This window comes from Dreissena polymorpha, chromosome 4 (genome assembly GCF_020536995.1).
Source record: "Dreissena polymorpha isolate Duluth1 chromosome 4, UMN_Dpol_1.0, whole genome shotgun sequence".
Lineage (NCBI taxonomy): Eukaryota > Metazoa > Mollusca > Bivalvia > Myida > Dreissenidae > Dreissena > Dreissena polymorpha.
In genome coordinates, this window is record NC_068358.1 from 72,600,446 (window position 1) to 72,626,229 (window position 25,784).

The window sequence follows — 25,784 nt, forward strand, 5'->3', positions numbered from 1 at the left end:
TCAAAAATATCAGAACTAAAACGAAAATTTGCGAATCTGAAACAACTTTTTTAATTTTGTCAATTTACCAAAACGTGAAATCTGTTAAACGGCCCCTTTAAATGTTTAATCAATACACACATCTCTTTCTTATTGTGTTGAAAATGATTCACTTGGGTTTACCTGATCAATATAGGTCAAATATGTATACTCAAATTTTATTTGCACTATTTATTGTAATTCAATATAACAATATATTATACCCGTGTGCAATTCGCATACTGCTGTATCAACTGACATGAATTATGGGTGAATAAGGAAGTTTTCCGATTAATTTATTATAGCGTCGAGAGTAGCATATCAAGTTTATACATCATTATGAGGGATAAAATAAGACTAAAATATTTGACAAAGCTGCTGGCGGTTTTTTACTCGTCGGACCATGAAATGATATAGTACGAGTCGATTGAATCCCCAAAACCGAATGGCGGTTATTATTTTCAACTTCCTCATGCGACCCATTATTATAGCGGACGAAGTACGTGTTACTTGATGTCGAGGCGCATTTCTTCCGTGACTCGAAAAATTGGACGTTCATTCATATTGTAGGACACTAGGTCTTTGTACAAAGACCGCAAGGCGAACATGTGTAACGGGATGCTGATTTGGATTCTAAAGCTGTGTTGTATTCACCAGGCCTTCATAGGTAGGAGCATTTTTATTGTACAACTCAGATTACAGAATCATTCGGCGGAAACAGATGTGTGGATGAGGTGAAGCCCGCCTTCGCTTAAAGACACAAAATGCACTATACATGTTTTCAGTTTATCATATCCATGTAGTTTTATACAGTTGTTTTATGTCGATAATCTTTACATCAAATTAATTTTTTCAATATACAGTACAGCTCACGCAAAACCAACAAAGTCCGCGGCTACGCCGCGAACAGATTCTTCTGTTAACGTATTTTCGCCGCGTATTTACTCGGCATGATGCCGAGGCACTCGGCGAAATTTCGCGGAGTGACGCCGCGTCTGTTTTTGCCTCGGCATCGATTCGCGGAGTAACGCCGCGTAGATGCGGCGATTCGCCGAGTATAACTATTTACAAATATTGATTGTATACTAATCTATAACACATGTTATCGAAATATAGAAACATACACAGAAAATACGCTGTGCGATTGTTAACATTTCTCTATATCTGCATACATTTAATTAAATTATCAATCGGACGTCATCTGTCAAAACAATTATTGTGTATGTCGATAACTAGATCTATATTGAGTTAAAGTTAACACAGTTAAATCCCGTAGATTATTTCGGAAACGAGACTTGCTTTAAACGTCTGTCATGTCGCCAAAATTGTTGCTCAATAATTTAAAGAAAATAAATGTAGTATTAGATACACATTTTACAACATGTACATGATTCTAGGCTTGTTATTCTTTAGCAAGGCAACCAAAATTCTAAAGATGGCTGCCAGTGCAGCAACCATCTGCGAAAAACGAGAGACATATTGTTGTTGCTTTGTCTAAGTTATCTCTATAACATTAATATGAGGATAAACAGTGCACCCACATCTCAACCTGTGCTTTGCGACACACTCTTTATAAATTTGAATGGGTTGTGTGCATTTCAAACTTGCGGTATAAAAAGCTATAACATAATTTTGAAAACTAAGATTATGCAATAGCGAACAACTTCAGTGCCTTCAGCGATTTGATATAATGTTTTTTTTGACCGTACGATTATTAAACCTTTAACATAACATATTTTTATAAATCTTAAACTTGTAAAAATTCCAAAGTATGTATGTTATGTTCAAATACCCGTTATAATATAAAAATGGAGCTTGCACACTGGTATATATTGTTGGGACGCATTGGCCATGGCATGTATTACTAGTATGTATTTGTCTATTGTTGAAGATCGTGTACCTTAAACATGATGAACGGGAGGGCTTGTGCGCTTGATATTTCGTTAATGTTAATACACCCAATATTTATAAGACCCATGGCGAACGCCTCATAAGTTTAAATTGTACTTGTGAAATCTGATACGGCTTTGGAAAATCCCGGTCTGTTGCAATCGATACCCCTGCAAAGCTTGTTTTTGTATATGATAAAATAGGTTTGCAAGTACGTCCTTTTATTTTGGGCTAGCTGTCTTAAGATTTTGTGAAATGGGAAGAACATATTTGCAATGCCAATTATTTTCAATGAATAACTTAAGTCGGGCAGACATAGCTGATATCTTATTAACTACTTTTATGTATAAAACTTCCGTGTGTAACGCAAATGCTTGATATATATTTGTTATTCAAATTTTCGGAACTGGACTTACCGATCGTTAAACTGATACTAGATTTGCACACTCTTAAATAAAGAAAAGAAAATTCCCCTTCAAGCTGGCCATTATTTACGTTATTGATAATACACTTAAAGTTTTTAGATGTGTATTTATATTCTTTTCCTACGAGACATGGTTTACTGGGATATACACGTAATAGGATGAGTTATTTTATTAAGTGCGATCAGTTATCATTTTCTGTTTGAAACAAGCATCATAAAATCGATTAATTGTATAAAAGAAACACATAACATATTTTTATTATATATATTTATGGTTTTGAATTCATGTTGCATTTTATTATGTTTGTTTTTTTAATTAAAAAAGTGTATATCCTATGTACTGCAAATGACATTAAGTCTCGTCTTATTATCTACCATGTTGTACTTTATATAATCGTCTTTTCCATAAACTCATTATAAGTATTATGGATATGTGAATAATAAAGCACAAAAATATAGTACCACATATAAATTGGGGACACACCTTCATATATTGGCAATACACCTCATTCGTTTTCTTATTTCATTCAAAAGTGTAAGCTCCCTTTAACAGGCCTACTTTTATCCCCGCATCATATTACAAGCTTAATGTTTACAGCACACAGCGGTAACATGTTACGAAACTGCAACTAAATTGCATGTTAAAACCCTCTTAAAAATGCAATAATTTATGTCAAGGCCTCAATTTCATTGTGGAAAATTATACCGTACTTAAGCATGGCTTACGTGCATGTTAGCGCTGAAAACATGACAGTGCGCCGTTAGTTTTCAAACAAACATTTGAATACGTATTGTATCTTTGCAATCTGATACAACGCCCGGGAATGGCGGTCTGATAAAATCAATATCCCAGCCAAGCCTGCTCTACAATGCTTTACATTCACCGTTCCAATGAGCTGTGCCAACTTTAATCACGTTACTAGTGTTTCGTTTGATGAATTTCTTCGTCCGCATTGCACGCTTGCCTCATCTAAAATCCGGATGTTCATAGAAACTTTATTTGATAGTCGCCGTGGCAAAGCTTCTTTCTTTTATATTACTTTGCGTATAATAGTTTGAAGAAAAACTAACATTGGTTCACAAATAAATGATGTATCTCGACATTTACTCCAAACATGCTAAAACAGAAAGGAAAATAAACTATTTTACACTGAATAAATTTGTTATTTGATCCTTTTTTAACACAGTCAACCGCATCATACAAACATATTTATAGGCTATTAACTGTGACACGGAAATAAATTGTCTGAATCCTACGGTTTCATATTCGCATCATTGTGAAAGTAATGCTACTACCATTTAACTCATCTTCGCCGCATATTTGTTGAAGTTTAAGCATATTTAGCAGCCTTTTCTTCCTATTTAGCCCTTTTACAAGTCTATTACATAGGTTTAAAACATGCATCCTATTTAGCCTGTTTAGCCTATTTAGCACCATTTTCTGCCTATTTAGCCTTTTTAACAAAACTAGTACATAGCTTGACACAGGCATCCTATTTAGCCTATTTAGTACCCTTTTAGCCTATATAGCCTATTTAGCAAGTTAAGTGCAAAAAAAGGTTGACACATGCACAATATTGAGCCTATTTAGCTTATTTGGCATCCTTTTCAGCCTATTTAGCCTATTTATAAAGTTAAGTACATACCGGTAGATTGGAACATGCATCCTATTTAGCCTATGTAGTGCCCTTTTCAGCATATTTAGCCTATTTAGCAAGTTAAGTACAAAGGTTGACACATGCATCATAATGAGCCTATTTAGCTTATTTGGCACCCTATTCAGCCTATTTAGCCTATTTAACAAGTTTAGTACATAGGTTGAAACATGATCCTATTTAGCCTTTTAGCCAATTTAACACCATTTTCAGCCTATTTGCCTATTTAACAAGTCTAGTACATAGGTTGAAACATGCATCCTATTTAGTCTATATAGCCAATTTAGAGGCGTTTTCAGCCTAGTTAGCCTATTTAACAAGTTCAGTACATAGGTTGGAAAATTCATCATACTAAGCATATTTAGCATATTAAGCAGCCTTTTCAGCCTATTTAGCCTATTTAGCAAGTTTGGTACATATGTTGAAAAATACGTTCTTATTAGCATATTTAGCAGTATGTTTCGCCTATAAAGCCAATATTGCAAGTTAAGTACATTTATTTAAACATACATCCTTTTTAGCCTCTTAAGCCTATAAAGTTAAGTATTCTTTTTAGAAAACCATGTAAATCCCATGGTAAAATGTCCGGAACCAATGCCCCTTTCTATCTCAAGTCAGTCATCCGTCTGCTCTCATAAAACTCACTGAAACACATAAAACATAATACTAACATCAACACACAAACAGAGCAAACAAATATAAAACGATTTAAATCAAGTCTTCGCTCTACCCTGTTTGCCTGTCGAATGACTAAACCTACAAATCTGTGCACGAGGAAATATAGATTTCCGCACCATTGGACATGTATCACCTTCAAAAACCTGTATAACCAGTTTATTTATTCATACAACGATAGTAAATACATATATTGGACGGTTACGTGGTACATGTAAAGAATGCCGATTTGATGAATTTATTGGATATAGAATAATAAAAAATATCATACGAGTTTTACCTTGTGGATTGTTCATACTTCTATATCTATCAGGTCAGTTCATTAAAGCGAGCGTTGCATACAATCGGTGTTTAATCGTGACGTGGACTAAAAAATAGCCAGCGACAAAGCGACTGGGGGGGTTTGTCACCATTGGTTCGTTTTTGCTCGAGTCGATGGAGCACGAACACCGATTACGGATATTACTGATAACTTCCTCATTCGACGAACTATATAAGCGAACGACTTAAACTGTGCGTCAATTATAGTTGCGGCGTGTTGCTTCTATGGCACGAAACATAAGACGCTGCTGCACTTAATCGAGAGATTACTTAACATCTCAGATTCTTTAATTCGCTCCAAGCGCTTCAGAAAATAGACGTATTTAAATGTATTTTTTTACAAATTTAATAGAGTTTAGTGCCATGAACCTAATTTTCCGTCATAAGAATTGATTCCATTTTAGTACGAAGTGTATTACTATAGACGGGTAGTGACTTACATAATTATATTATCACTACAGCGTTATGGTATCCTCGTTCTTTTGTTAACAAATACGTTAACTATTTATCTTTAGCGCGACGCATATTCGCGCACAGGGATATGAGCATAGTATACAATCTCTTGCACGACGGTTACATGACATTCATGTATGTGAGAGCAAAAAACGACAACTCTGCATGGAGATTGCATAGTTTATAGAACTGCACAGATTAAAGCTTTATACTAACATATGTATTTTCATGTCCCCCAGTCTATACTGGGGGGACATATTTTTTGCCCTGCCTGTTTGTTTGTTGGTTTGTTTGTTGGTTTGTTTGCGTCAAACTTTAACATTGGCCATAACTTTTGCAATATTGAAGATAGCAACTTGTAGTTGGCATACATGTGTATCTCATGGAGCTGCACATTTTGAGTGGTGAAAAGTCAAGGTCATCCTTCAATGTCAAAGGTCAAATATATGGGGTTTCACAAACACATCTTGTTTAACACTTGCTTTAAAGCGGTACGTAATTACTTTGTTATTGGTCGTATTGCAATTCTTTTGTAATGATGTTACGTTTCTGTTTACGTAAAATGTGTGCATAATTAGTGAAAAAGAGGCATAGTTAACTAATGCAAGATAAACAAGACGTGTTTGTGAAACACTATGTCCCCCATATATTTGACCCTTTACCTTGAAGGATGACCTTGATCTTGACCTTTTATCACTCAAAATGTGCAACTCCATGAGATACACATGCACGTCAAATATCAAGTTGCTATCTTCAATATTGCAAAAGTTATGGCCAATGTTAAAGTTTGACGCAAACAAACCAACAAACAAACCAACAAACAGACAGGGCAAAAACAATATATCCACCAGTATAGACTGGGGACATAAAAATAGGTTTTTTAAGTATTCAGAAATATTTAAACAGTGAGTAATGTATTTTAACATATACAATTATATGTTGACTATTCTTTCAAACGAAAAAAACTTTATTAGTTAGTCAGTTAAACATTCTGTAAGTTTGTCTGTCTGAAAATAATAATAAAAGATACCGACAAAAGAGTCCATTCTCATACAGTCTGTTGACAAGGAAGTAAAAAGGAAAAGCAAACGCCTACGAGTGATTCCTGATTGCAATAAATCGTTAAAGAAAATCTTGAGTATGTGCTACTAGCATTTGATTGCTTGAAGTAATTTTGAATAGGGGTATACGTAAGGGAATGCAATTTCATTAGAAAATCAAAATGCTGAGAGCATTAAAAGACCGTTATCGGGAAAAGATATAAGAAGGTGAATTGTGAGTGCATTTTGTGATCTTAGTTATTATTTCAAACACATATTTTGATAGATAGACTCAGTACAGCATAGGTAGCACAGTATGGGTCACTTAAAACAAATCAATAAATAATTACATAAAATTACAATACATTTTATCGTTAACAAATAAAGTAAATGAGTTAAACCTTATTTTGGAATAATGCCAACAACGCCATGTTTCTTAATACTTAAAACAAAGTGTGTATTGTAATTGGAAATAAAAACACGAAATAACAAAAAACAGGAAATAACACTTTCATCTTTTATATTGACCGTCACAATTTCAAGAATGGGACGCTATGGAGAGGGTTTGAATTAAACCCCAAAGCAGGAGTATTATCAGCAATTTACGGTTAAAGCATAGCGATTGTAAAAACGCGTAATATATACAATTTAAAAGCATAAGTCATCTTTAATAATCAATTTTCAAGACATCGAATAGTTATTTTGTTATGCTTTGAAGGAAAACCATTTCAGATTTCAATTTACTGCCTCATTGTGTACAAGGGAATAAATAGTCTTCCGGGAAACTGGTTCTGGATGTAAACTCCTTTGTATTTAGTAAAGGAAAACATGATGATGTACACGATGATTCAACACATACGGATATAATTTAACCACATCCTGAACCGCAATGGTCAAGTCCTTCAACGGTAAAGTTTTGCTGATTCACGCAAATATAAACACCGATATAAACACCGTCGGATAACAAATATATGTATATTTTTTCACATACTGTTAATATAACGTTTGTTTTTTAAAGAAAAGAACATGGTTTCTGTTGAAATAATTCGAGATGGAAAGAGCTTTTTTAATCAAACTTCGTACGTAGATACGTTATATCATAAGCTCGCTTTAAGTGTGAGTGGGTTAGCACAGGCCACTGCAACTACATATCCATTTTATCCTTTATCCCTTATATCAACGGCTCGTTATCATGTGGGATTGTTTGGGTAAAGGTATGCTTTTTTCTTTATCACTCACTAACAAAAATAGCTAGTCTCATGAAACTTTATACTGGGACATAGAAACCTCTTAGTGGGCTTGGGATTGCGAATGGAGTTGGTGGGGTCAAGGTCGCTTTTGAAAAGTATGGAAAACATGTCTTAGTACAATGAGAAAATGTTTTTGCTGTAAAGAAATTTTATTGATTGATAGATTTAATCAAGGCCTCATTTTGAATTACATGGCACTCATGTTTGTTTCGTGTTTCGTATCCAATAAATAACTTCTGTTTAGTACCAAGATAATTGGGAATCTATCGTTTGTGGTGCACTATCAACCTTCTGTAATATGTAGATGCCTACACGAACCGGTATTTTGATTAAATACTTTATATCTACAAGCAATCAAACATGCACATGTTTTATTATTGCTGGCGTATGTTGGAAAGGGTGTTTGTTTAGCTAAAACGTTTTTCTGAAAAAGCGAGCAAAAGATAATATAACTCCAGTTTAGTTTGGCTCCAGTGTGAAACTAATCCACAACAATAATCTTACACAAAAATACACTATTACAACTCGATCCAGCTTATGCACCATTCTGTACTCTGACTATTAAAATATATAATGAATGCGCAATTTCGCTTTTGTTTAAGGTTACGTTCGTTTTCAGGGCAAATTTTTCTCACCGTTTCGAAAGGAATGTGTACTAGTATTTGAAATAGTTCTGTCATAAAAAAATGGAATATTATTATTTTTTCATTATCCTATTCATTCTGTCTTTTCTATTACCGATAACAATTAGAAGTGTTAACCAAAAGAAGTTTGCTAACAATTAACTATTTGACTTGCTATCTACATCAATTATGGCATCTTTACGCCGGCCATTTAAATCTTGTGCGAACATTGTCCGTATGTAAAACGCATTTTCAATATGTCGCATTCAACAAATGTTGTAGGGGAGTTTGAATTTCTTATAGTTATGCCCCCCTTCGAAGAAGAGGGGGTATATTGCTTTGCACATGTCGGTCTGTCGGTCGGTCTGTCGGTCTGTCGGTCGGTTCGTCCACCAGGTGGTTTCCGGATGATAACTCAAGAACGCCTGGGCCTGGGCCTAGGATCATGAAACTTCATAGGTACATTGATCATGACTCGCAGATGACCCCTATTGATTTTGAGGTCACTAGGTCAAAGGTCAAGGTCACGGTGACCCGAAATGGTAAAATGGTTTCCGGATGATGACTTAAGAACGCATACGCGGCCAACAGGGCGAACTCTGAACTATATAACTGAAGCAACTGGTCTGAAATCCTAAATCTATAATTATCAGTCCAATGAAACATCATCATTTGAGTAAAATAAAGTGGATCAGTAAAAATATTATCAGAATTTGGGATTTGTTTGTATATTTTGTATATTAAATATTGTGTTTATGTTTAATTTTGTTGATTATTATAAATATAAGCAGGACAGGGGAGGTAATACACTATTATATCTTTCTTATATACAGGGGAAACAAATGCAATAAGTTTAAATTTCATGTTTAATAAATAGAGGATATTTGTTCATGTCAGTGTGAGATCATTTGTTATTTTTTTCATTGTCCCTTGACATATTGCTTTTATATTTTGCATACTTGTTTACCAACATCACCCCAACCTATATTTCCCCCCCCCCAACCTCACCCCCAATTGTTTTTTCAACATCGTCTAATAAATTACCACACCCCACATTATATCCCCTCTAACCCCACCCCCTACCCCCCCCTACCACCCCTACCCCCCCAATTTTTTTAAACATGTTATAAATTACCAATCCCCACATTATTACCCCCTCTCACTCCCCCCTATCCCCCCTACCCCCCCACCCCCCAATTTTTTTAAACATCTAATAAATTATCTCACCCCACATTATACCCCCCTCTCACTCCCCCCTACCCCCCCTACCCCCCACCCCCCATTTTTTTTTAAAAACATCTAATAAATTACCACAACCCACATTATACCCCCCTCTCAACCCCCAATCCCCCTACAACCCCCCTCCCCCAAAAAAAAAAAAAAATATATTTTTAAACATCTAATAAATTACCAAACCCCACATTATACCCCCCTCTCACGCCCACCCCCCCTACCCCCCCAACCCCCCAAAAAATATATTTTTTTAAACATCTAATAAATTACCACAACCCCACATTATACCCCCCTTTCACTCCCCCCTACCCCCCTACCCCCCCCACTCCCCCCCATTTTTTTTAAAAACATCTAATAAATTACCACACCCCACATTAAACCCCCCTCACTCCCCCCTACCCCCCTACCCCCACCCCCCCTAATTTTTTTTAAAACATCTCATAAATTACCACACCCCACATTATACCCCCCTTTCACCCCCCCTACCCCCCCCACCCCCCACCCAAAATGTTTTTTTTAAACATCTTATAAATTACCACACCCCACATAATACCCCCCTCTCACTCCCCCCTACCCCCACCCCCCCATTTTTTAAACATCTTATAAATAACCATATTCCACATTATACCGCCCTCTCACCACTACCCCCCCCCCACCCAACCCCCCCCCCCAAAAAAAAAAATTCCTTTTTTTTATTTCTGAACGATCGTCTACTAAATTATTGAATATGAACAATTTCCCCATGATGGCTTACATTATACTGTCAAGCACTCGAATAGTCGAGCGCGCTGTCCTCTGACAGCTCTTGTTAGGTCACAAGGTCAAAGGTCAAGGTCACAGTGTCTCGAAATAGTAAAATGGTTTCCGGATGATAACCCAAGAATGCGTACGCCTAGGATCATGAAAATTCATAGGTACATTGATCATGACTGGCAGATGACCCCTATTGATTTTCAGGTCACTAGGTCAAAGGTCAAGGTCACATTGACTCGAAAGAGTTCAATGGTTTCCGGATGATATCTTACATTAGGTCAAAGGTCAAGGTCACAGTGACATTAAACGTATTCACACAATGGCTGCCACTACAACTGACAGCCCATATTGGGGGCATGCATGTTTTACAAGCAGCCCTTGTTGATATATCCTTTTATCTGAGTAAAGGAATGTTCGATCTGTAAGCATCCATGGTAACGACATTCCATAGGATGATCTTCCTGCGACGAGGAAGTTTAAAACTGAGGTTGTTAAACTTTCGCAACATAGAAGAGACCTTAGTTTTAATTGTTAATGCAAACCGCAACTGCATTTTTTTAGGAAAATCAATGCTACAATATTTCGTCAGCATCCGTTTTTATTTTACCGCACACGTGAAACTTGTACTATAAGGAATTAAACCAAATACATTTGTTATCGACCAACCCATCATCATTTTCTTGAATACAATTAATGCATAGTTAATGCCTTTCTTATTATTGGAAAGATTTCATTTGGAGCTTTTTAAATCAGCCAATGTGTTTTATGCACATATAAAGTGCACTGTCCTTCTGAAACACTGATTGTCTCAACGTCTGTGTGAAAGGTCCGATCTCAGCCGTATCTTGATCGATCTTGACACAATCATAACGGCATGTCACGTGTATAACCCGTTCTCCCTACCTCAAAGGTCAAGGTCACACTTTCATATCAAATGTCAAATTTGAAGCTTGAATGTAAAGCTGGTAAAAATAAAAGGAAGCTTTATGCACAAAAAGGTAGTTAAGATGAAAACTTCGCCGTAATACCTCAACGGAACTGCATACGTATACAGGAATTTACACAGGCTATTTATCCCATCCCTTTTAATCACGTCTGTTTTTGTGTGATTATTTTTGGCTTCAAAACATAGTTTTTTACTTGTATGTAATAAGAAAACAAAAGAAAAACAACTCCAAATAGAAAAACAAATGAAAGTACTTTTTGAAACTGTCTTATACGACATGCAATTATTTTCAGGAAAAAGTTGGTCAGCTATTGTTGAATTGATATACCATTTTAACCTTAACTCATTTAAATTTTAGATCTGTTCAATGGTCTTATTTGAAAATGAAAACAAAAGGCAACGTTAAGGGTTTTAAACAAAATACTTGAGAAAGTTTTTTACAAGTAACAAAACATCCATTTATAAAATGCCAAAACAAATAGTAGTTATCCGTTTACTTCATCCAGCGTCTAAATGTACTTGTACATGTTGCACTTCGAGCCTCGTATGGTTTCAAAATAAACTGAAAATGAATATTTAAAAAGTCGTAAATAGTATTTACATACGGCGTGTCATACTTAGTAATCGAAGTTACTCTTGACATTTCAAATGTTCTTACTACATTTTTATAACATTATAAATCATTTAGATATCACTTCTATGAAATTGTTTGAACATGATTAGCATGATATCAAACGAAAAATTAAGTTGAGTCGCTGATTTAGTGAGCAATACTGTCAGAAAAAGGTTTGGTAGCCTGATTACATGACATCAAGCTCTCTTTATATCTTTGGTCTCAGCTAACCACAATGATAATTTAAACAGTCATACTCGCTAAAACAATCTGTGCATTATATAACAACGAGCAAAATAACAATCCTAACTGGAGAACATGATACAAATAGTGTTTCTTTATGCATAAGCATTAATCGAAAATGGATTTTCATCGCTGACTGTATTAAGACGTGTGTTACCGACATAGAATTGACATTACCCGCTCAAACAAAAGTTTGCGTTCTGTAGTGGTAGCCAGTAAGCTTCTGCTTTCTTGTATATTCCAATTTTATGACTTCTGTGTACATTGTCCTAGTTGCAAATTCATGCCTATTTGTGGCATAATATCGTGCATGCAGCATTGACTTATTCTCAGAGGATAGCGATGATTGGAAGAGTTAGAACTATGCATGACACTGAACAAATTCATCGATAGAAGTATTTACCGATCGAGATACGAGGAAGTCACTGACAAAAACCTACTTCATGTACTTATGAATTTATAAATATAAACAGTATGTCACTTTAAAATGACATACACGATAAAGTCGTGAGTAACCTCTTTTAGCATATACAATGTACTTAATAATGATGTATTTCAAAGTGAGGGCATGCGTGCATGTACGTACCAAATTGATTTGTTATCATCCATTATGTATACATGTATTATGTGTTTGATTACCTCAGATACAATTGTTTGTACCATTGTTTGTATAACTGGTAATGACATTTTTACAAGCCCCACAACTCGTTATGATCTTACACATTTAGCAACAACACTAGTTATTTATTTGTGAATATGTACAATAATTTGCTCATTTACAGTAACGAAGCAAAAATCTTCCCTATTATCGTCCTTATAACCAATTTCATTATTTTAACCAAAATTTTAACTACCATTGTTTTTTGACTGAGATAAATATTTTCTGATTTTGCCAGTTAGGGAAAGAAAATGGATACAACATTTACTGAACTGTCAAAAAGAATGAGCTTCTGAAGAGGTTTCATGGGGTCCAAATTAAAAAAAACACCAAGATTTGATTTTTCAAATGCGTTTTGGCATCTTTAAGGAACTTTATTCCACTATTGACACCGCTTCTAAATGTCATAGTTACAACTAAGCTCAATTCGTAATTTGTATGTACGGTTTATGTTGCTTATAACCTTGACCTCTCACGCAATTTCCATTAACGTTATTAACGTTCTTTTAATTTAATGTTAAATCAAACGCATCTCACGTATACATTCTTTGATCCTCTCTTCCACATATTTAACATTTTATCAATTAGACAGAACAAAAATAAGTGTATAAACCGTTTGGAGCACATTTAGAAGATGAAACAGAAACGATATGATGATCTGCACACTTAATATACTACTCAAAATTTGCTTAGGATCACTTTTTATTTTTACATTATCTTCAATATAATTCAATTTAATTTAAATTGTTCTTTTGCAGGTTTGATATTAGAATGTGTGTTTTTAATTTTATTTTTAAAAGAATACGGATATCCGGATATATTCGGATAGCGGATACGGTTATCCAGATACCGATTTCGGATACGATTCCCATCCCTAATTATTATGTATTGATTTATAATTGATGCGTGACGCTGGCTGAATCTAGCTAGGGGTGAACTTCAAATAACACATACTATAAAAAGTGATCCTTTGCAAATTTTGAGTAGTATAATTCTTAACGCCAGCCGGTTTTGCACAGAAGTGTGGAAACATCCGTTTTTAGCTCATCTATTTTTTGAAAAAAAATATGTGCTATTGTCATCACCTTGGCGTCGGCGTCGGCGTCCGGTTAAGTTTTGCGTTTAGGTACACTTTTCTCAGAAAGTATCAATGCTATTGCATTCAAACTTGGTACACTTGGTACATCATGAGGGGACTGGGCAGGCAGAGTTAGATAACTCTGGCGTGCATTTTGACAGAATTATGTCAAATGTCCTATCCTTTTAACGATTTATTATCAAGAGCAAACGAACAAACCAAAACATAATGTGTATTTGTCGATAAGATGTTTGGAAAATTATCTTTGAAATTTCTCCTCAAATGTGTATCATACAAAGCCACGCGCAAATAGTCTTGTTTCGCTGAGAAATAACGTCTTAAAGAAGTTTTGTACTTAAGATTTCACACAAAATACTATCCCACTGTTTATTTACAATCTAGTTGACCAATCTATGTTTGTACAAGAGTCGCGGCGTGAGTACCCGAAGGCGGACCATTTGTGTATATTTGGGTATGTCATGGTAAGTAAATATCTGCTATAAGCGAAACCCGATGATTATCAAATACGAAAGTGTTTCGCTTTCGACTACATGTATAATATTAATATGTCATACATATACACTCCGTACATGTCTGATTAAAAACAAAGACCGATTATTTTAGATTGCGAAACTGGTCCGCTTGTAAGTAAATGTATGCTGTTAATGTGTCATAAATATGCGCTCCTTAATTATTATTTAATAGTACACAGGTTTTGATAATTTTCATCAGTACAATCAGCCTATTCATAAATTCAATATGTTGAAAACACGACACTTTTCAGAAACATGAATGAACTCATTCTAAACCCATAAAATGGTTGTTGTATACCAATAGTTTTCGTTGTGCGATAGCTGGGGAGGCGTCGGGAATACGTTAGGTTGCAACAATTTTCGGTCGTATGAAATGTCAATAATAGCCGTCCACTTAGGCAATGGAAAATCTCTAAATGTATTTACTTATTGAGCGGTTTGATCCATGATTAAATATAATTAATCAACGTTATTTTTTTTAAGTAGAATGTATGAACAGATTATTTATAAAGAAACGTTATTTACTCGTTCCAGGAACACGTCATGCCCAAAAAACCGCTTACTCCTTAAACGATGAATCGAAAGAATATTGGAAACTCTAAAGATTAACGGAACCCCGGTTAAGACATTAAAACCCGCGCTTTTTTACAATATTCTATGTTTTATTTAAGCGGAAAAGAGGAATACAGTCTTTTTTAAATATTCATCTGATATGTACATGAGATGTCATAGGTCTGATATGTACATTTGAGTATTCATCTGATATGTACATGAGATGTCATAGGTCTGATATGTACATTTGAATATTCATCTGATATGTACATGAGATGGCATAGGTCTGATATGTACATTTGAATATTCATCTGATATGTACATGAGATGTCATAGGTCCTCTAATCGGTCGAACATGTTGGATTACTTTATATCTTATTTTTAAAATTGTTTTCAACACGTATTCAATTTCATAATCGAAAGCTGCGAATATACACGATAGAATGCAAAAACTACGACTGGTTAAACAAGGTCTTAGAGCTGTAATGCACTTCGTGTATATTCACCTTATTTAGTGCATGATTGTCACTCCGAAAGTTGTGCGAGTATGTGCTTAAATGTACGAAAATGTTGACAAAATCAAAATAATATAGCAGTCTTATATGCGAGGAGCCATTGTTGAAAGCGCCCATGGTGTAGAGGTAGAGTATTACAAGAGGTCCCCGCTTCCGGTTTCCGCAGCAGTAATAGTATATCATTCAGCGTTTTATTATTTTCTTGCTATTTTAATTGATTGTTTATTAATTCCAAAAATGAAAGAATTAGGAATAAATATATGAAAGTACAAGTCTAAAAAATACGAAAAAGTACGTGAAGTCACTTTCTTTTCCCTATCAAAATTTGTCCAGTCTTAAAGAAAAAATAAAATCGCAATGTCGTTTTCATACCGTTGACATCGAGAAAATAATATTTCAGCCGCTTAAGTCAGTCTCCCTCTATTTATTAAGAATGTATACATGCATTTTTCTTTAGTCTAAGTCTTTGTTCTCCTGAAGAAAATGATTAACTTGCTATTTTTAATACGGACTCTTACTTACGTTTCTGTTGCAGGCGCCCGTGGCGGGAACGAGGAGTTTGAACTTCACCCCCAAGATGGCTGGTTCAACAATCTCATACATCCGGACTGGGGAGCGATAGGTGAGTGCGATTATCAGGCTTGTTAACGGATATGCTTTAATAATAAGCGGTCTGTGAAACTGCAACTCTTTCTACAAGTAATCAGTTATCAGAAAATATTGTCTTCTTAAGTTTAGCACTCAGCACATACACAAATAGTCAGTGGCTAAAAGTAAAATGAGTTCGATTCATCGAATTAGTGGGTATATTTTATAGTGCTCTCAACATCCGGTTATTTATTAATTTTTTAATTGTTTACTTTTTTCAAAATTCTTACATAGGTTTTCCTTTTTTTCAAACTGCTTAAACTTATTGTAAAGGTCAACAAATCCTTTTACATACCAAGATAAGCCTGTTACAATTGTAACTAGCTTATGCAAAAATGACAAGACACGGAGGAAAGTGGGATAAAATTTGGGTCCCGGTTGCCCAAAAAGCAAGGTCACTAGGTCAAATCTAAGCAAAACAGCCCTAAAAGCCACATTTATGAATATCCCCTCATGAAACTTTGTCAGTATGTATTTCTTGTCAATATCTCAAGTAATGAACGATTTTGTGTCCAGTAGGGTCAAAACCCACAAAATACAGCCCGAAAGACTTAGAGGCCCAGGATACTTTAAAATTAATAACAGCATATTATAAGATACAAACTATCAAACACAAATAAAACAGGAAATATTAAACGCCGTTCAAAATAATAAAGTTGCAAACCCAAACACCTTATGGGAAGTAATTAAAGGAAATATACGTAACACAACAATAAGATACACATCATTTAAACAAAAAGAAACTCACAAACTTGAAACTGAAACCATCAAAACCATTAAAACACTTGAGAAACAATTACATGAAACAAACACAAATGATATCACAGCCATTGAAAATGACATAACATCAAACAAACAAATATTAGAAGGAATATATCGTACACAACTCAATGGAATAATACTACGAGCGCGTGCACAGCATGTTGAACACAATGAAAAAAATACAAAATACTTCGCAAACATTGAAAACCGTAGAAGTGAACAAAAAGCTGCTGTACACAAATAAGTAGTTAATGGCGAAGATATAACAAACAAAACTCAAATACTAGAAGAACAACGTTTATTTTTTGAAACCCTCTATACACGAAAACATGTTGAAAATAACATCCTCTTTAAAAATACACATCATGCTTTAAATCATGGGGAAAAATTATTGTGACGGATTACCTAATGAATATGAATGTGGACTAGCACTAAAAGAAATGCAAAATAACAAAAGTCCAGGATTTGGGCATCACAATCGAATTTTATAAAATATTCGGGAATGATATTAAAACACATTTAATTAATTCACTTAACTATTCATTTAACAACGAAAACTTAACTACGCTACAAAAACAAGGTATAATATCACTCATTCCAAAACCAGGAAAAAACTTAGAATCCTTATCAAACTGGCCACCGATAAGTTTACTGAACAATGATTATAAAATTGCAACTAAAAGTATATCAAACAGAATTAAAAAAATATTAGCATCAATCATTTCAAGATCTCAATCTGGCTTCATTAAAGGACGTTACATTGGTTAAAAATGTACGTCTGATACAAGAACGCATAAATTATTTCAACCAACCAAACAATTCTGGCCTCATTTTCTTTGCAGACTTCGAAAAGGCTTTCGATTCCCTAGACCATTCGTTTATGTTCTCTTGCTTAGAAAATATGAATTTCGGTGAAAGTCTAATAAAATGGGTTAAACTATTTTATACCGATATTAACAGCATAATTATCAACAATGGCTTCTTCTCAAACAGTTTAAACATCGAAAGAGGAGTAAGACAAGGATATCCGCTTTCATCCTCGGTATTTTTTTATGCATCGAGTATCTATCACACTATATCCAATCAAATAAACATATAAAGGAAATATCGCTAGAACCTGACGAAGAAATTAAACAGTCCCTATTTGCTGACGATGCAACTTATTTTGTAAATGACAGTAATGACTCATTCGATAATCTTATAGAATCGCTAACCATTTTTGGAATTACAAAAATTTAAACATTGTTTAAAATCATGGCAGCATCGTAAACTAACACTAATCGGAAAAAACACCGTGTTGAAAACGTCTCTCTCTAAATTAATGTACCCACTAACAGTTCTCCCAAACCCACCAAATGATATTATTGAAGATATAAAATCAGAAATATTAAGCGAACTCAATTAATTCAACCAGTAGAACATGGAGGTATCAGACTAACGGACATAGATTCATTCCTGAATGCAGTCAAATGCAGTTGGGTTAAAAGATATTTAGATATACCAATACGAGTAAATGGAAATTATTCTACCAGAAAATTCTAAAACCATATGGTGACTCCTTACGTTTTGAATGTAATATCGACAATAATATATTAGATGAAATATCAACCAAAAACATATTTCTATTAAATGTTCTATCAGCATGGTGATAAGTTACTCATAATCTAGAAACCAAACAAAACAGTAAAATCATTTTATGGAACAATAAAGATATAACAACTAACAATACAACGCTTTTCTATAAACCTTGGTTTGAACAAAACATAAAATATGTAAATCAATTGTACAACTACAGAATAAAAGACTTCTATTCTTTTGAAAACTACATATACGGAATACCTACAAGTAATTTCCTGATGAACTACACATTGATCAAAAGTATACCCATACATATTAAAGCTGCTCTCAATACAAATAACACACCATGTACTCAAAAAACATTCGTAGAAAACATAACTGCAAAACAAAACAAAACGAACAAAATATTTTACGCACTTCAAATTAAAAACCCTGCCGAAATCTCCAAAGCTCAAACTAAATGGCAAAACCTTCTTAGAGAAAAAGAATTTAATTGGAAACAAATATTTGTCATGCCATATTAATCAACTACTGATAGCACACTGAGAAATTTTCAATACAAATACATCCAGAGAATCATAGCTACAAATAAATGTCTTTTTAAGTGCAACCTATCCGGCACAAATCTATGTGATATGTGAAGTGAACATATTGAAACTATAGAACACCTTTTTTGGGGGTGTAAACATATTCAATCTCTATGGAATCAATTGACAACCTTTCTATAGAAACAACAAATAAATGTTAAACTATCTCTCTTACACATCAGTTTAGGGGTAAATACCTTCAAAATACAAGAGGTTAATAACGCTGTGAATTACATAATTATATAAATGACATATTTTATATTCAACATGAAATACAGAAAACAAAAACCTACAATGAACTGTTTTATCAATTATTTAAAACTGAAGATTTAAATTGAAAAAGACAGAGCCTTAAACAATGATACATTTCATATATTTGAACAAAAACGGAAACACATTAAACTTTCATAAGTCCAGTATGCTTTTTACCCACTTTATGCAACTCAGCCTTATTCATAATTATTATGTTGTTTTTCTTTTTCAAAAAATCACAAACGACCAAAGAAAACAATACATATTAACCTTTTTTGTTTAATCAAAAGGAAACCATAAGGTCAAAAAATTATGTATTAGCATATCTTGTATAACATGTTTGATCATTATTGCTGCTACATGGTATCTCTTTGTTTTATGATCATATACATGTATACATTGTATGTCTTATAAAAAAGGGTTAAAATCCTGGTAACCAGATAATATTGAAAAAGGATCGTAAGCAATATGTTTAAGAAATGCTTAATTCCGCCATACATAAATTGGTCTATTTAACGCATTGTGTATGTAACACATGCAATGTTTCCTCAGGTGAGCGGTATTGGACAATCACGGTCATCTTGTTTGCAGGTTGTGCACAATATTACGCAATAGCGAATAACTACAAGTACCATAAGTGCACTTATTACTATCTATTACTGAGAACTTCACTTCATGTGTACAATAAACGCCGTCAGACCGAATTGGCGTCCTTATGTCAACACCAACATGTTTTAATTTTTTTTTAATTAAATGGCGAAATTGAAGCAGTAGTTAAAATGCCTGTTTGTTCAAAAGCCGTTTTTTTCAAAACAAAAAACACATATTATTTTATGCCTCAATTGCACAGGAAGAGTATGCATTTTTACCAGCATCATAGTTCTTATGCCATTGATCACTTCTCATCAAACAAAAAAAAAAACAGACATCTGAGGCATAATTTATCATGACATGAAAAACGTCTTGTTTTTTAAAAGTTCCATTTCTTAGTGGGATGTAATCGTATGCAAAACTAGCGCTATAAGGAAGTCATTTTACAATAAGTTCAAGAAAAGAAAAAAAGCAAGTCGATCATAAGAAATGATTGAATGGGTGTGTAACATTGCATCTTCTTATCTTAATGGCACTTATGCTCTATGAAGTACACACAACCATGTCTCTTCGTAATCGTTAAGCGATAAAATCCACTCATGAGTGCTATACAATGAGACAAATATATTTTGCTATTTGAACTTCAAATGTACATGCATTTTCGTTCTTTCATTTTTATAATCTTATTTAAGTCTCTTTTGACACAATGCATAGATTAACAAACACGCGTTGCTTTTATTGTTAGGTAAAATTCACTTGAGATTATTTGCGCTGTGCTTTATATTAAAAGCTCATTAAATATCGTTGCAAGACAGTTCCGTTTCAGATTCAAATAAGTTTCCGTCTGTAGTGATAGTTTTTTTGATAAAAATGATGTAGTCCATGAAGCCGGCTTACATTAATTTGATTGATAAGGCTTCCATTGGTGTCAATAATTATCATCTAAAAAGCCAGAAAACGGACATTTAGTATCCTTTTTTTTATATAAAAAGTTAATCTTTTACGAACCGAACCGAAAACCCCCATTTACTTCTTCAAGATTATTAATTTTTTGAAAACTATTCACTTGAATGGGCTCTGCAACAGTGATATATCTTGTTTTCTTGAATCTTGATGTTGTCGTTGTTGTTGTTAAAAAATATGCACGTTCTATTGCTTTTAATTGTTAAGTAGTTGCATCGAAAGAACAAAAACGGGAACATGTGAGTTGTAGCTTTTTTGATAAGCAGGCATTGCATTAATCAAGGTAAATAATAAACGTTTTAAGCAGACCTTGAATTGATCAAGTCTTTATAAAGACTGTATTGTCATAAATCAAGACTTAATAAGCAGACATTGCATGAATCAAGGCATTATTGTCATTAATCAAGGTTCAATAAGCATAGATTGCATCAATCAAGGCTTAATTGCCATTAACATTAATAGTTTCATATGTACAGGTGGTGACTCAAGTACATGTAAATTAAATGTGTGTGACTTTACTTTACAGTTGATTTCGGTTACACGTAACACTGATAAATTCTGCATACACACCCGTGCATGTGTTTATTAATACCAATCGAAACATTTCATCGGTAATTAGTTGTTCTGTTTACTCTAGATTTTTATTATTACTTCAATCGGCTCTTATTGAAAATAAAATATCGCAAATATACCCTTTAATATTTGTATATAAGACATTAGTGTTTTATGTGCTAATATATGCAGTAAAACAAACTACAATGTATACAATATAAAATATGTATTCAATCAAAGCCCTGAAGGCACTGAAGTTGTTCGCTATTGCATAACTTAAGACGCAACTCATTTTTTCAAAATTAATCGCAAGTTTAAAATGAACACACGCCATTCAAATTAATAAAGAGTGTGTCATAACGCACGGGTCGACATTTGTGTGCCCTTTTTATCATCCTATTTATTTCTTAGAGATAACTAAGACAAAATAACAATAACATGGTCCTTTTTGGACGTTCTGAAAGCAAAGAAAGTATGATGAAAATGGTAATGAGACCTGAATATAAAGACAATATTGTTGGAATATCGTATACCTATCTCATTGAGAATATAATTTCTCTGATTAAAATCCCCTGTACAAAACTTTTAAGTTTTGTCACCATATACACATTCAAAATATACAATAAGATAATTGATGAAAATAAATACCGGTAGATAATAAATCTGCGAGCAATACTATTTACACACGAATTAGGTAGTCATAAAGACAGCTCTGTTGACCCGTACTTTGTTGTTTATGCATTACTTGTTACCTTAGCAGTCCACACAGTGTCAACAGTTCTGACCTAAACGTTGATATAGAGCACTAATGCGCTTTTTCGGCATAGCTGTTTTACCCAGCTTTTCACCTTAAATGACTTTTACATAACGCAAGCAGACACGCATGAATATTTTCAAATATTTCATAGGCTGACTCGAGTAAAAACCTCTGAATTTTGGCTACATCACTGTGTCTGTGCTCAGTGTAAAGAATGTAGCACTGTTCAGTGTAAGGAATTCCGGACTACTCTCTGTATGTTCAAACGACACAAATTGTGGCCCAGTTACAATTACGCGTTAAAATCCATCTCGCAGAATTTCAGGGTCAGTACCCGCTCACTAAATCGTCCGGGGAATATATAATTGACTATCGATAAACACAGTTATTCTTTTAAGATGAGAAAACAACCATTACCGAAATAGTATATTGTCACGATAAGAGGAAAATCGTTTAACAAATAGTTTGTCGTACTCGGTCAGCACGTCTGAAAATCGTTCCTGAACGCCTGGATAGGCTGCCCTTATTTACAAGTTTGCTTGCATTCAATTTTGTATTGAAATGCATTGTGCTACAATGTGCCATTTGCAATTCGCAATGAGATTTTAATGACCCTCGTCATGCGAAAATGGGTCTTATTCCATATGCGCCCATTATATATATATATATATATATATATATATATATATATATATATATATATATATATATATATATATATATATATATATAGCCCACTCAGCCTGCGCATCTCTCAGTTGGATCAGGAGATACATAATGATACCATAACACATTGCGTGATTTTATAGCGAACAGCATAGCCTCTGACCAGACTTCGCAACTGCACATGTTGGGTTAAAGATACGCTGGCCGAAACGCATAAGACCCGTTTTCGCATGACGGGGTGATGAAAGTGTGATTTAAATGTGTCGAAAGAAAACTGCGTTTAAATCGAATATTAACATACGATATATTTCGATAGTGAAGAAATATACTCATAATAAGGCATGTGAGGACACATATGATGTGCACTCCCGTAGTATAATTGTTATCTTCTTACACTAATGTGTGGGTTGACAATGATAACACACATTTCAGGCGGTGAATATGCGACTTACAAGTGAAAAAACAACCCACAATAGTTATACTTTTGTTTTCAATTTATTTATTTAGAAACGTAAATTGCAAACTTTATTTCAATGTCAGCATTTACGCCGACTACCTTTCTAAAAATATATTTCTTATTATATGTAGTTGTTTTTAAATATTCGGTTTAAGCGATTATCAAGCATTTTGAGGATTGTTTATAGTAATTGGGGAACTTATGTTCAACGTTTTATAAATTGAGCACTGTGAATATAAACAAGCTCCACCTTCTACTGTTGCGTTGTTAGCACCCGTAAATACAAAAGATCGCCGCTATCTGTTGTGAACCAAAGAACGTTTCCCAGAAATATCAAATTTAACCCCGCTGTATAAGCGTTAACGGGGTTACGAAACAGATAATTCGTGTTATATTTAATTGTTTGTTATTCGATTTTAGCGATTATGAAGCATTTTTGTTGTTTTCTATCGTATCCCTGAAGTTATTGTTGAACTCATGTTCAACGTTTTATAAATTGAGAATATAAACAAGCGTAACCTTATACTATTGCGTTGTATTCTCGAACCTATTAATAGCCTCAAATTATGAATGACCTGTACTACGTCATTAAGACGCAGCAGATAGTGGACATTTTTATTATTCATAAACAAATTCTTCCGCGACACGTATAATACAAAAATTGTCTATTGATTCTTTTCTATATAAGCTCCGTTCAAAAATATTCCATTTAACAAGATATTCCCATAATGTTTCCATTTGTGAATGAATATAGTTGAAGAACTCAAACCTCTTGCATAAATTATACAACTCACTCTCGCGCGGATACGGCATATGCAGCAGATGTGGCGGGTATTAAGCTTTCCGTAGATAACAGCGAACTGACATGAAATTTTCGGCAATGACATATTAAGCTGTTCGCGTAGCGAACAACTAAAACTGTATAATGTGTTCAAGTCTTTTTGAATATTTTAAACTTGCTTATTGTATGTTAAAAAGTGAAAAAAAAACTTACATATCCTTTAAAATTTTACTTTGATACTTGAATGTAATGAACGTTAATATTTAAGTTCATTAAGGAAAATAAAAGTACATTTTCATATAAATATAATATATTTGTGCTAGATATAGCACATGTAGCTTAATGCCTCGATGCGAGTTTTCCATCATTTCAGAAATAAATATTATTACATATTATGCTATGTTCTTATTTTTAGCTCATCTATTTTTTGAAAACAAAATGAGCTATTGTCATCACCTTGGCGTCGGCGTCGGCGTTGGCGTCCGGTTAAGTTCTGCGTTTAGGTCCACTTTTCTTAGAAAGTATCAATGCTATTGCATTCAAACTTGGTACACTTACTTACTATCATAACGGGACTGGGCAGGCAAAGTTAGATAACTCTGGCGTGCATTTTGACATAATTATGTGCCCTTTTTATACTTAGAAAATTGAAAATTTTGGTTAAGTTTTGTGTTTAGGTTCATTTTATTCCTTAAGTATCAAAGCTATTGCTTTCATACGTGCAACACTTACAAACTATCATAAGGGGACTGTGCAGGCAAAGTTATGTAACTCTGACTGGCATTTTGACAGAATTATGTGCCCTTTTTACACTTAGAAAATTGAAAATTTTGTTAAGTTTTGTGTTTAGGTCCACTTAATTCCTACAGTATCAAAGCTATTGCTTTCATACTTGCAACACTTATTAACTATCATAAGGGGACTGTGCAGGCAAAGTTATGTAACTCTGACTGGCATTTGGACGGAATTATGGGCCCTGTATACTTAGAAAATTGAAATTTGGTTAAGTTTTTTTGTTTTCGTCCACTTTACCCATAAAGTATCATAGATATTGCTTTCATACTTGGAACACTCGCAAACTATCATAAGGGGACAGTAAATGAACGAGTTGCATAACTCTGGTTGTCATTTTTACGGAATTATGGCCCTTTTTTGACTTAATAACTTTGAATATATGGTTAAATTTTGTGTTTCGGTCCACTTTACTTCTAAAGTATCAAGGCTATTGCTTTCAAACTTCAAATACTTTCATGCTATCATGAGGTTACTGTACCTGGCAAGTTGAATTTTACCTTGACCTTTGAATGACCTTGACTCTCAAGGTAAAATTATTAAATTTTGCTAAAATTGCCATAACTTCTTCATTTATGATTAGATTTGATTGATACTTTGACACAACTACTCTTACCTGACATACCACAATAGACTCCACCCAAACCATCCCCCGTCCCCTCCCCCCCCGAATCCCCCCACCCTAATTTTTTTTTAAGATCATCTCACAAATGACCACCATACCCTCACACTATACCCCCACCCCACCCCGCCAATTTTTTTTAAACGGTTAAAAACACAAATATTTATTTTTATTATTTTATTTTTGAAATACCGTCCTACCATCGCACCCAAGAATCCCCGCCCCCCCCCCACCCCCTAATTTTTTTTAATATATTATTTTTTATTTTTAAGATCATCTCACAAATGACCACCACACCCTCAC

At 34.1% G+C, this 25,784-nt stretch overlaps 1 protein-coding gene across 2 annotated transcripts in view; it reads left to right on the forward strand.

The window, feature by feature from the left end:
- The first annotated feature begins 545 nt into the window (after nucleotides 1–545).
- LOC127879739 (dual oxidase 2-like) overlaps nucleotides 546–25,784 on the forward strand; it is a 61,573-nt gene continuing 36,334 nt past the window's right edge. The window contains exons 1-2 of one of the 2 annotated variants that reach the window (XM_052426761.1): nucleotides 546–685; nucleotides 16,009–16,095. In XM_052426761.1, coding sequence (XP_052282721.1) covers nucleotides 625–685; nucleotides 16,009–16,095 — 148 coding nt within the window. In that variant the 5' untranslated portion in view covers nucleotides 546–624. The remainder of the gene's footprint in view (nucleotides 686–16,008; nucleotides 16,096–25,784) is intronic. The other variant, XM_052426760.1, reaches the window with a different exon arrangement.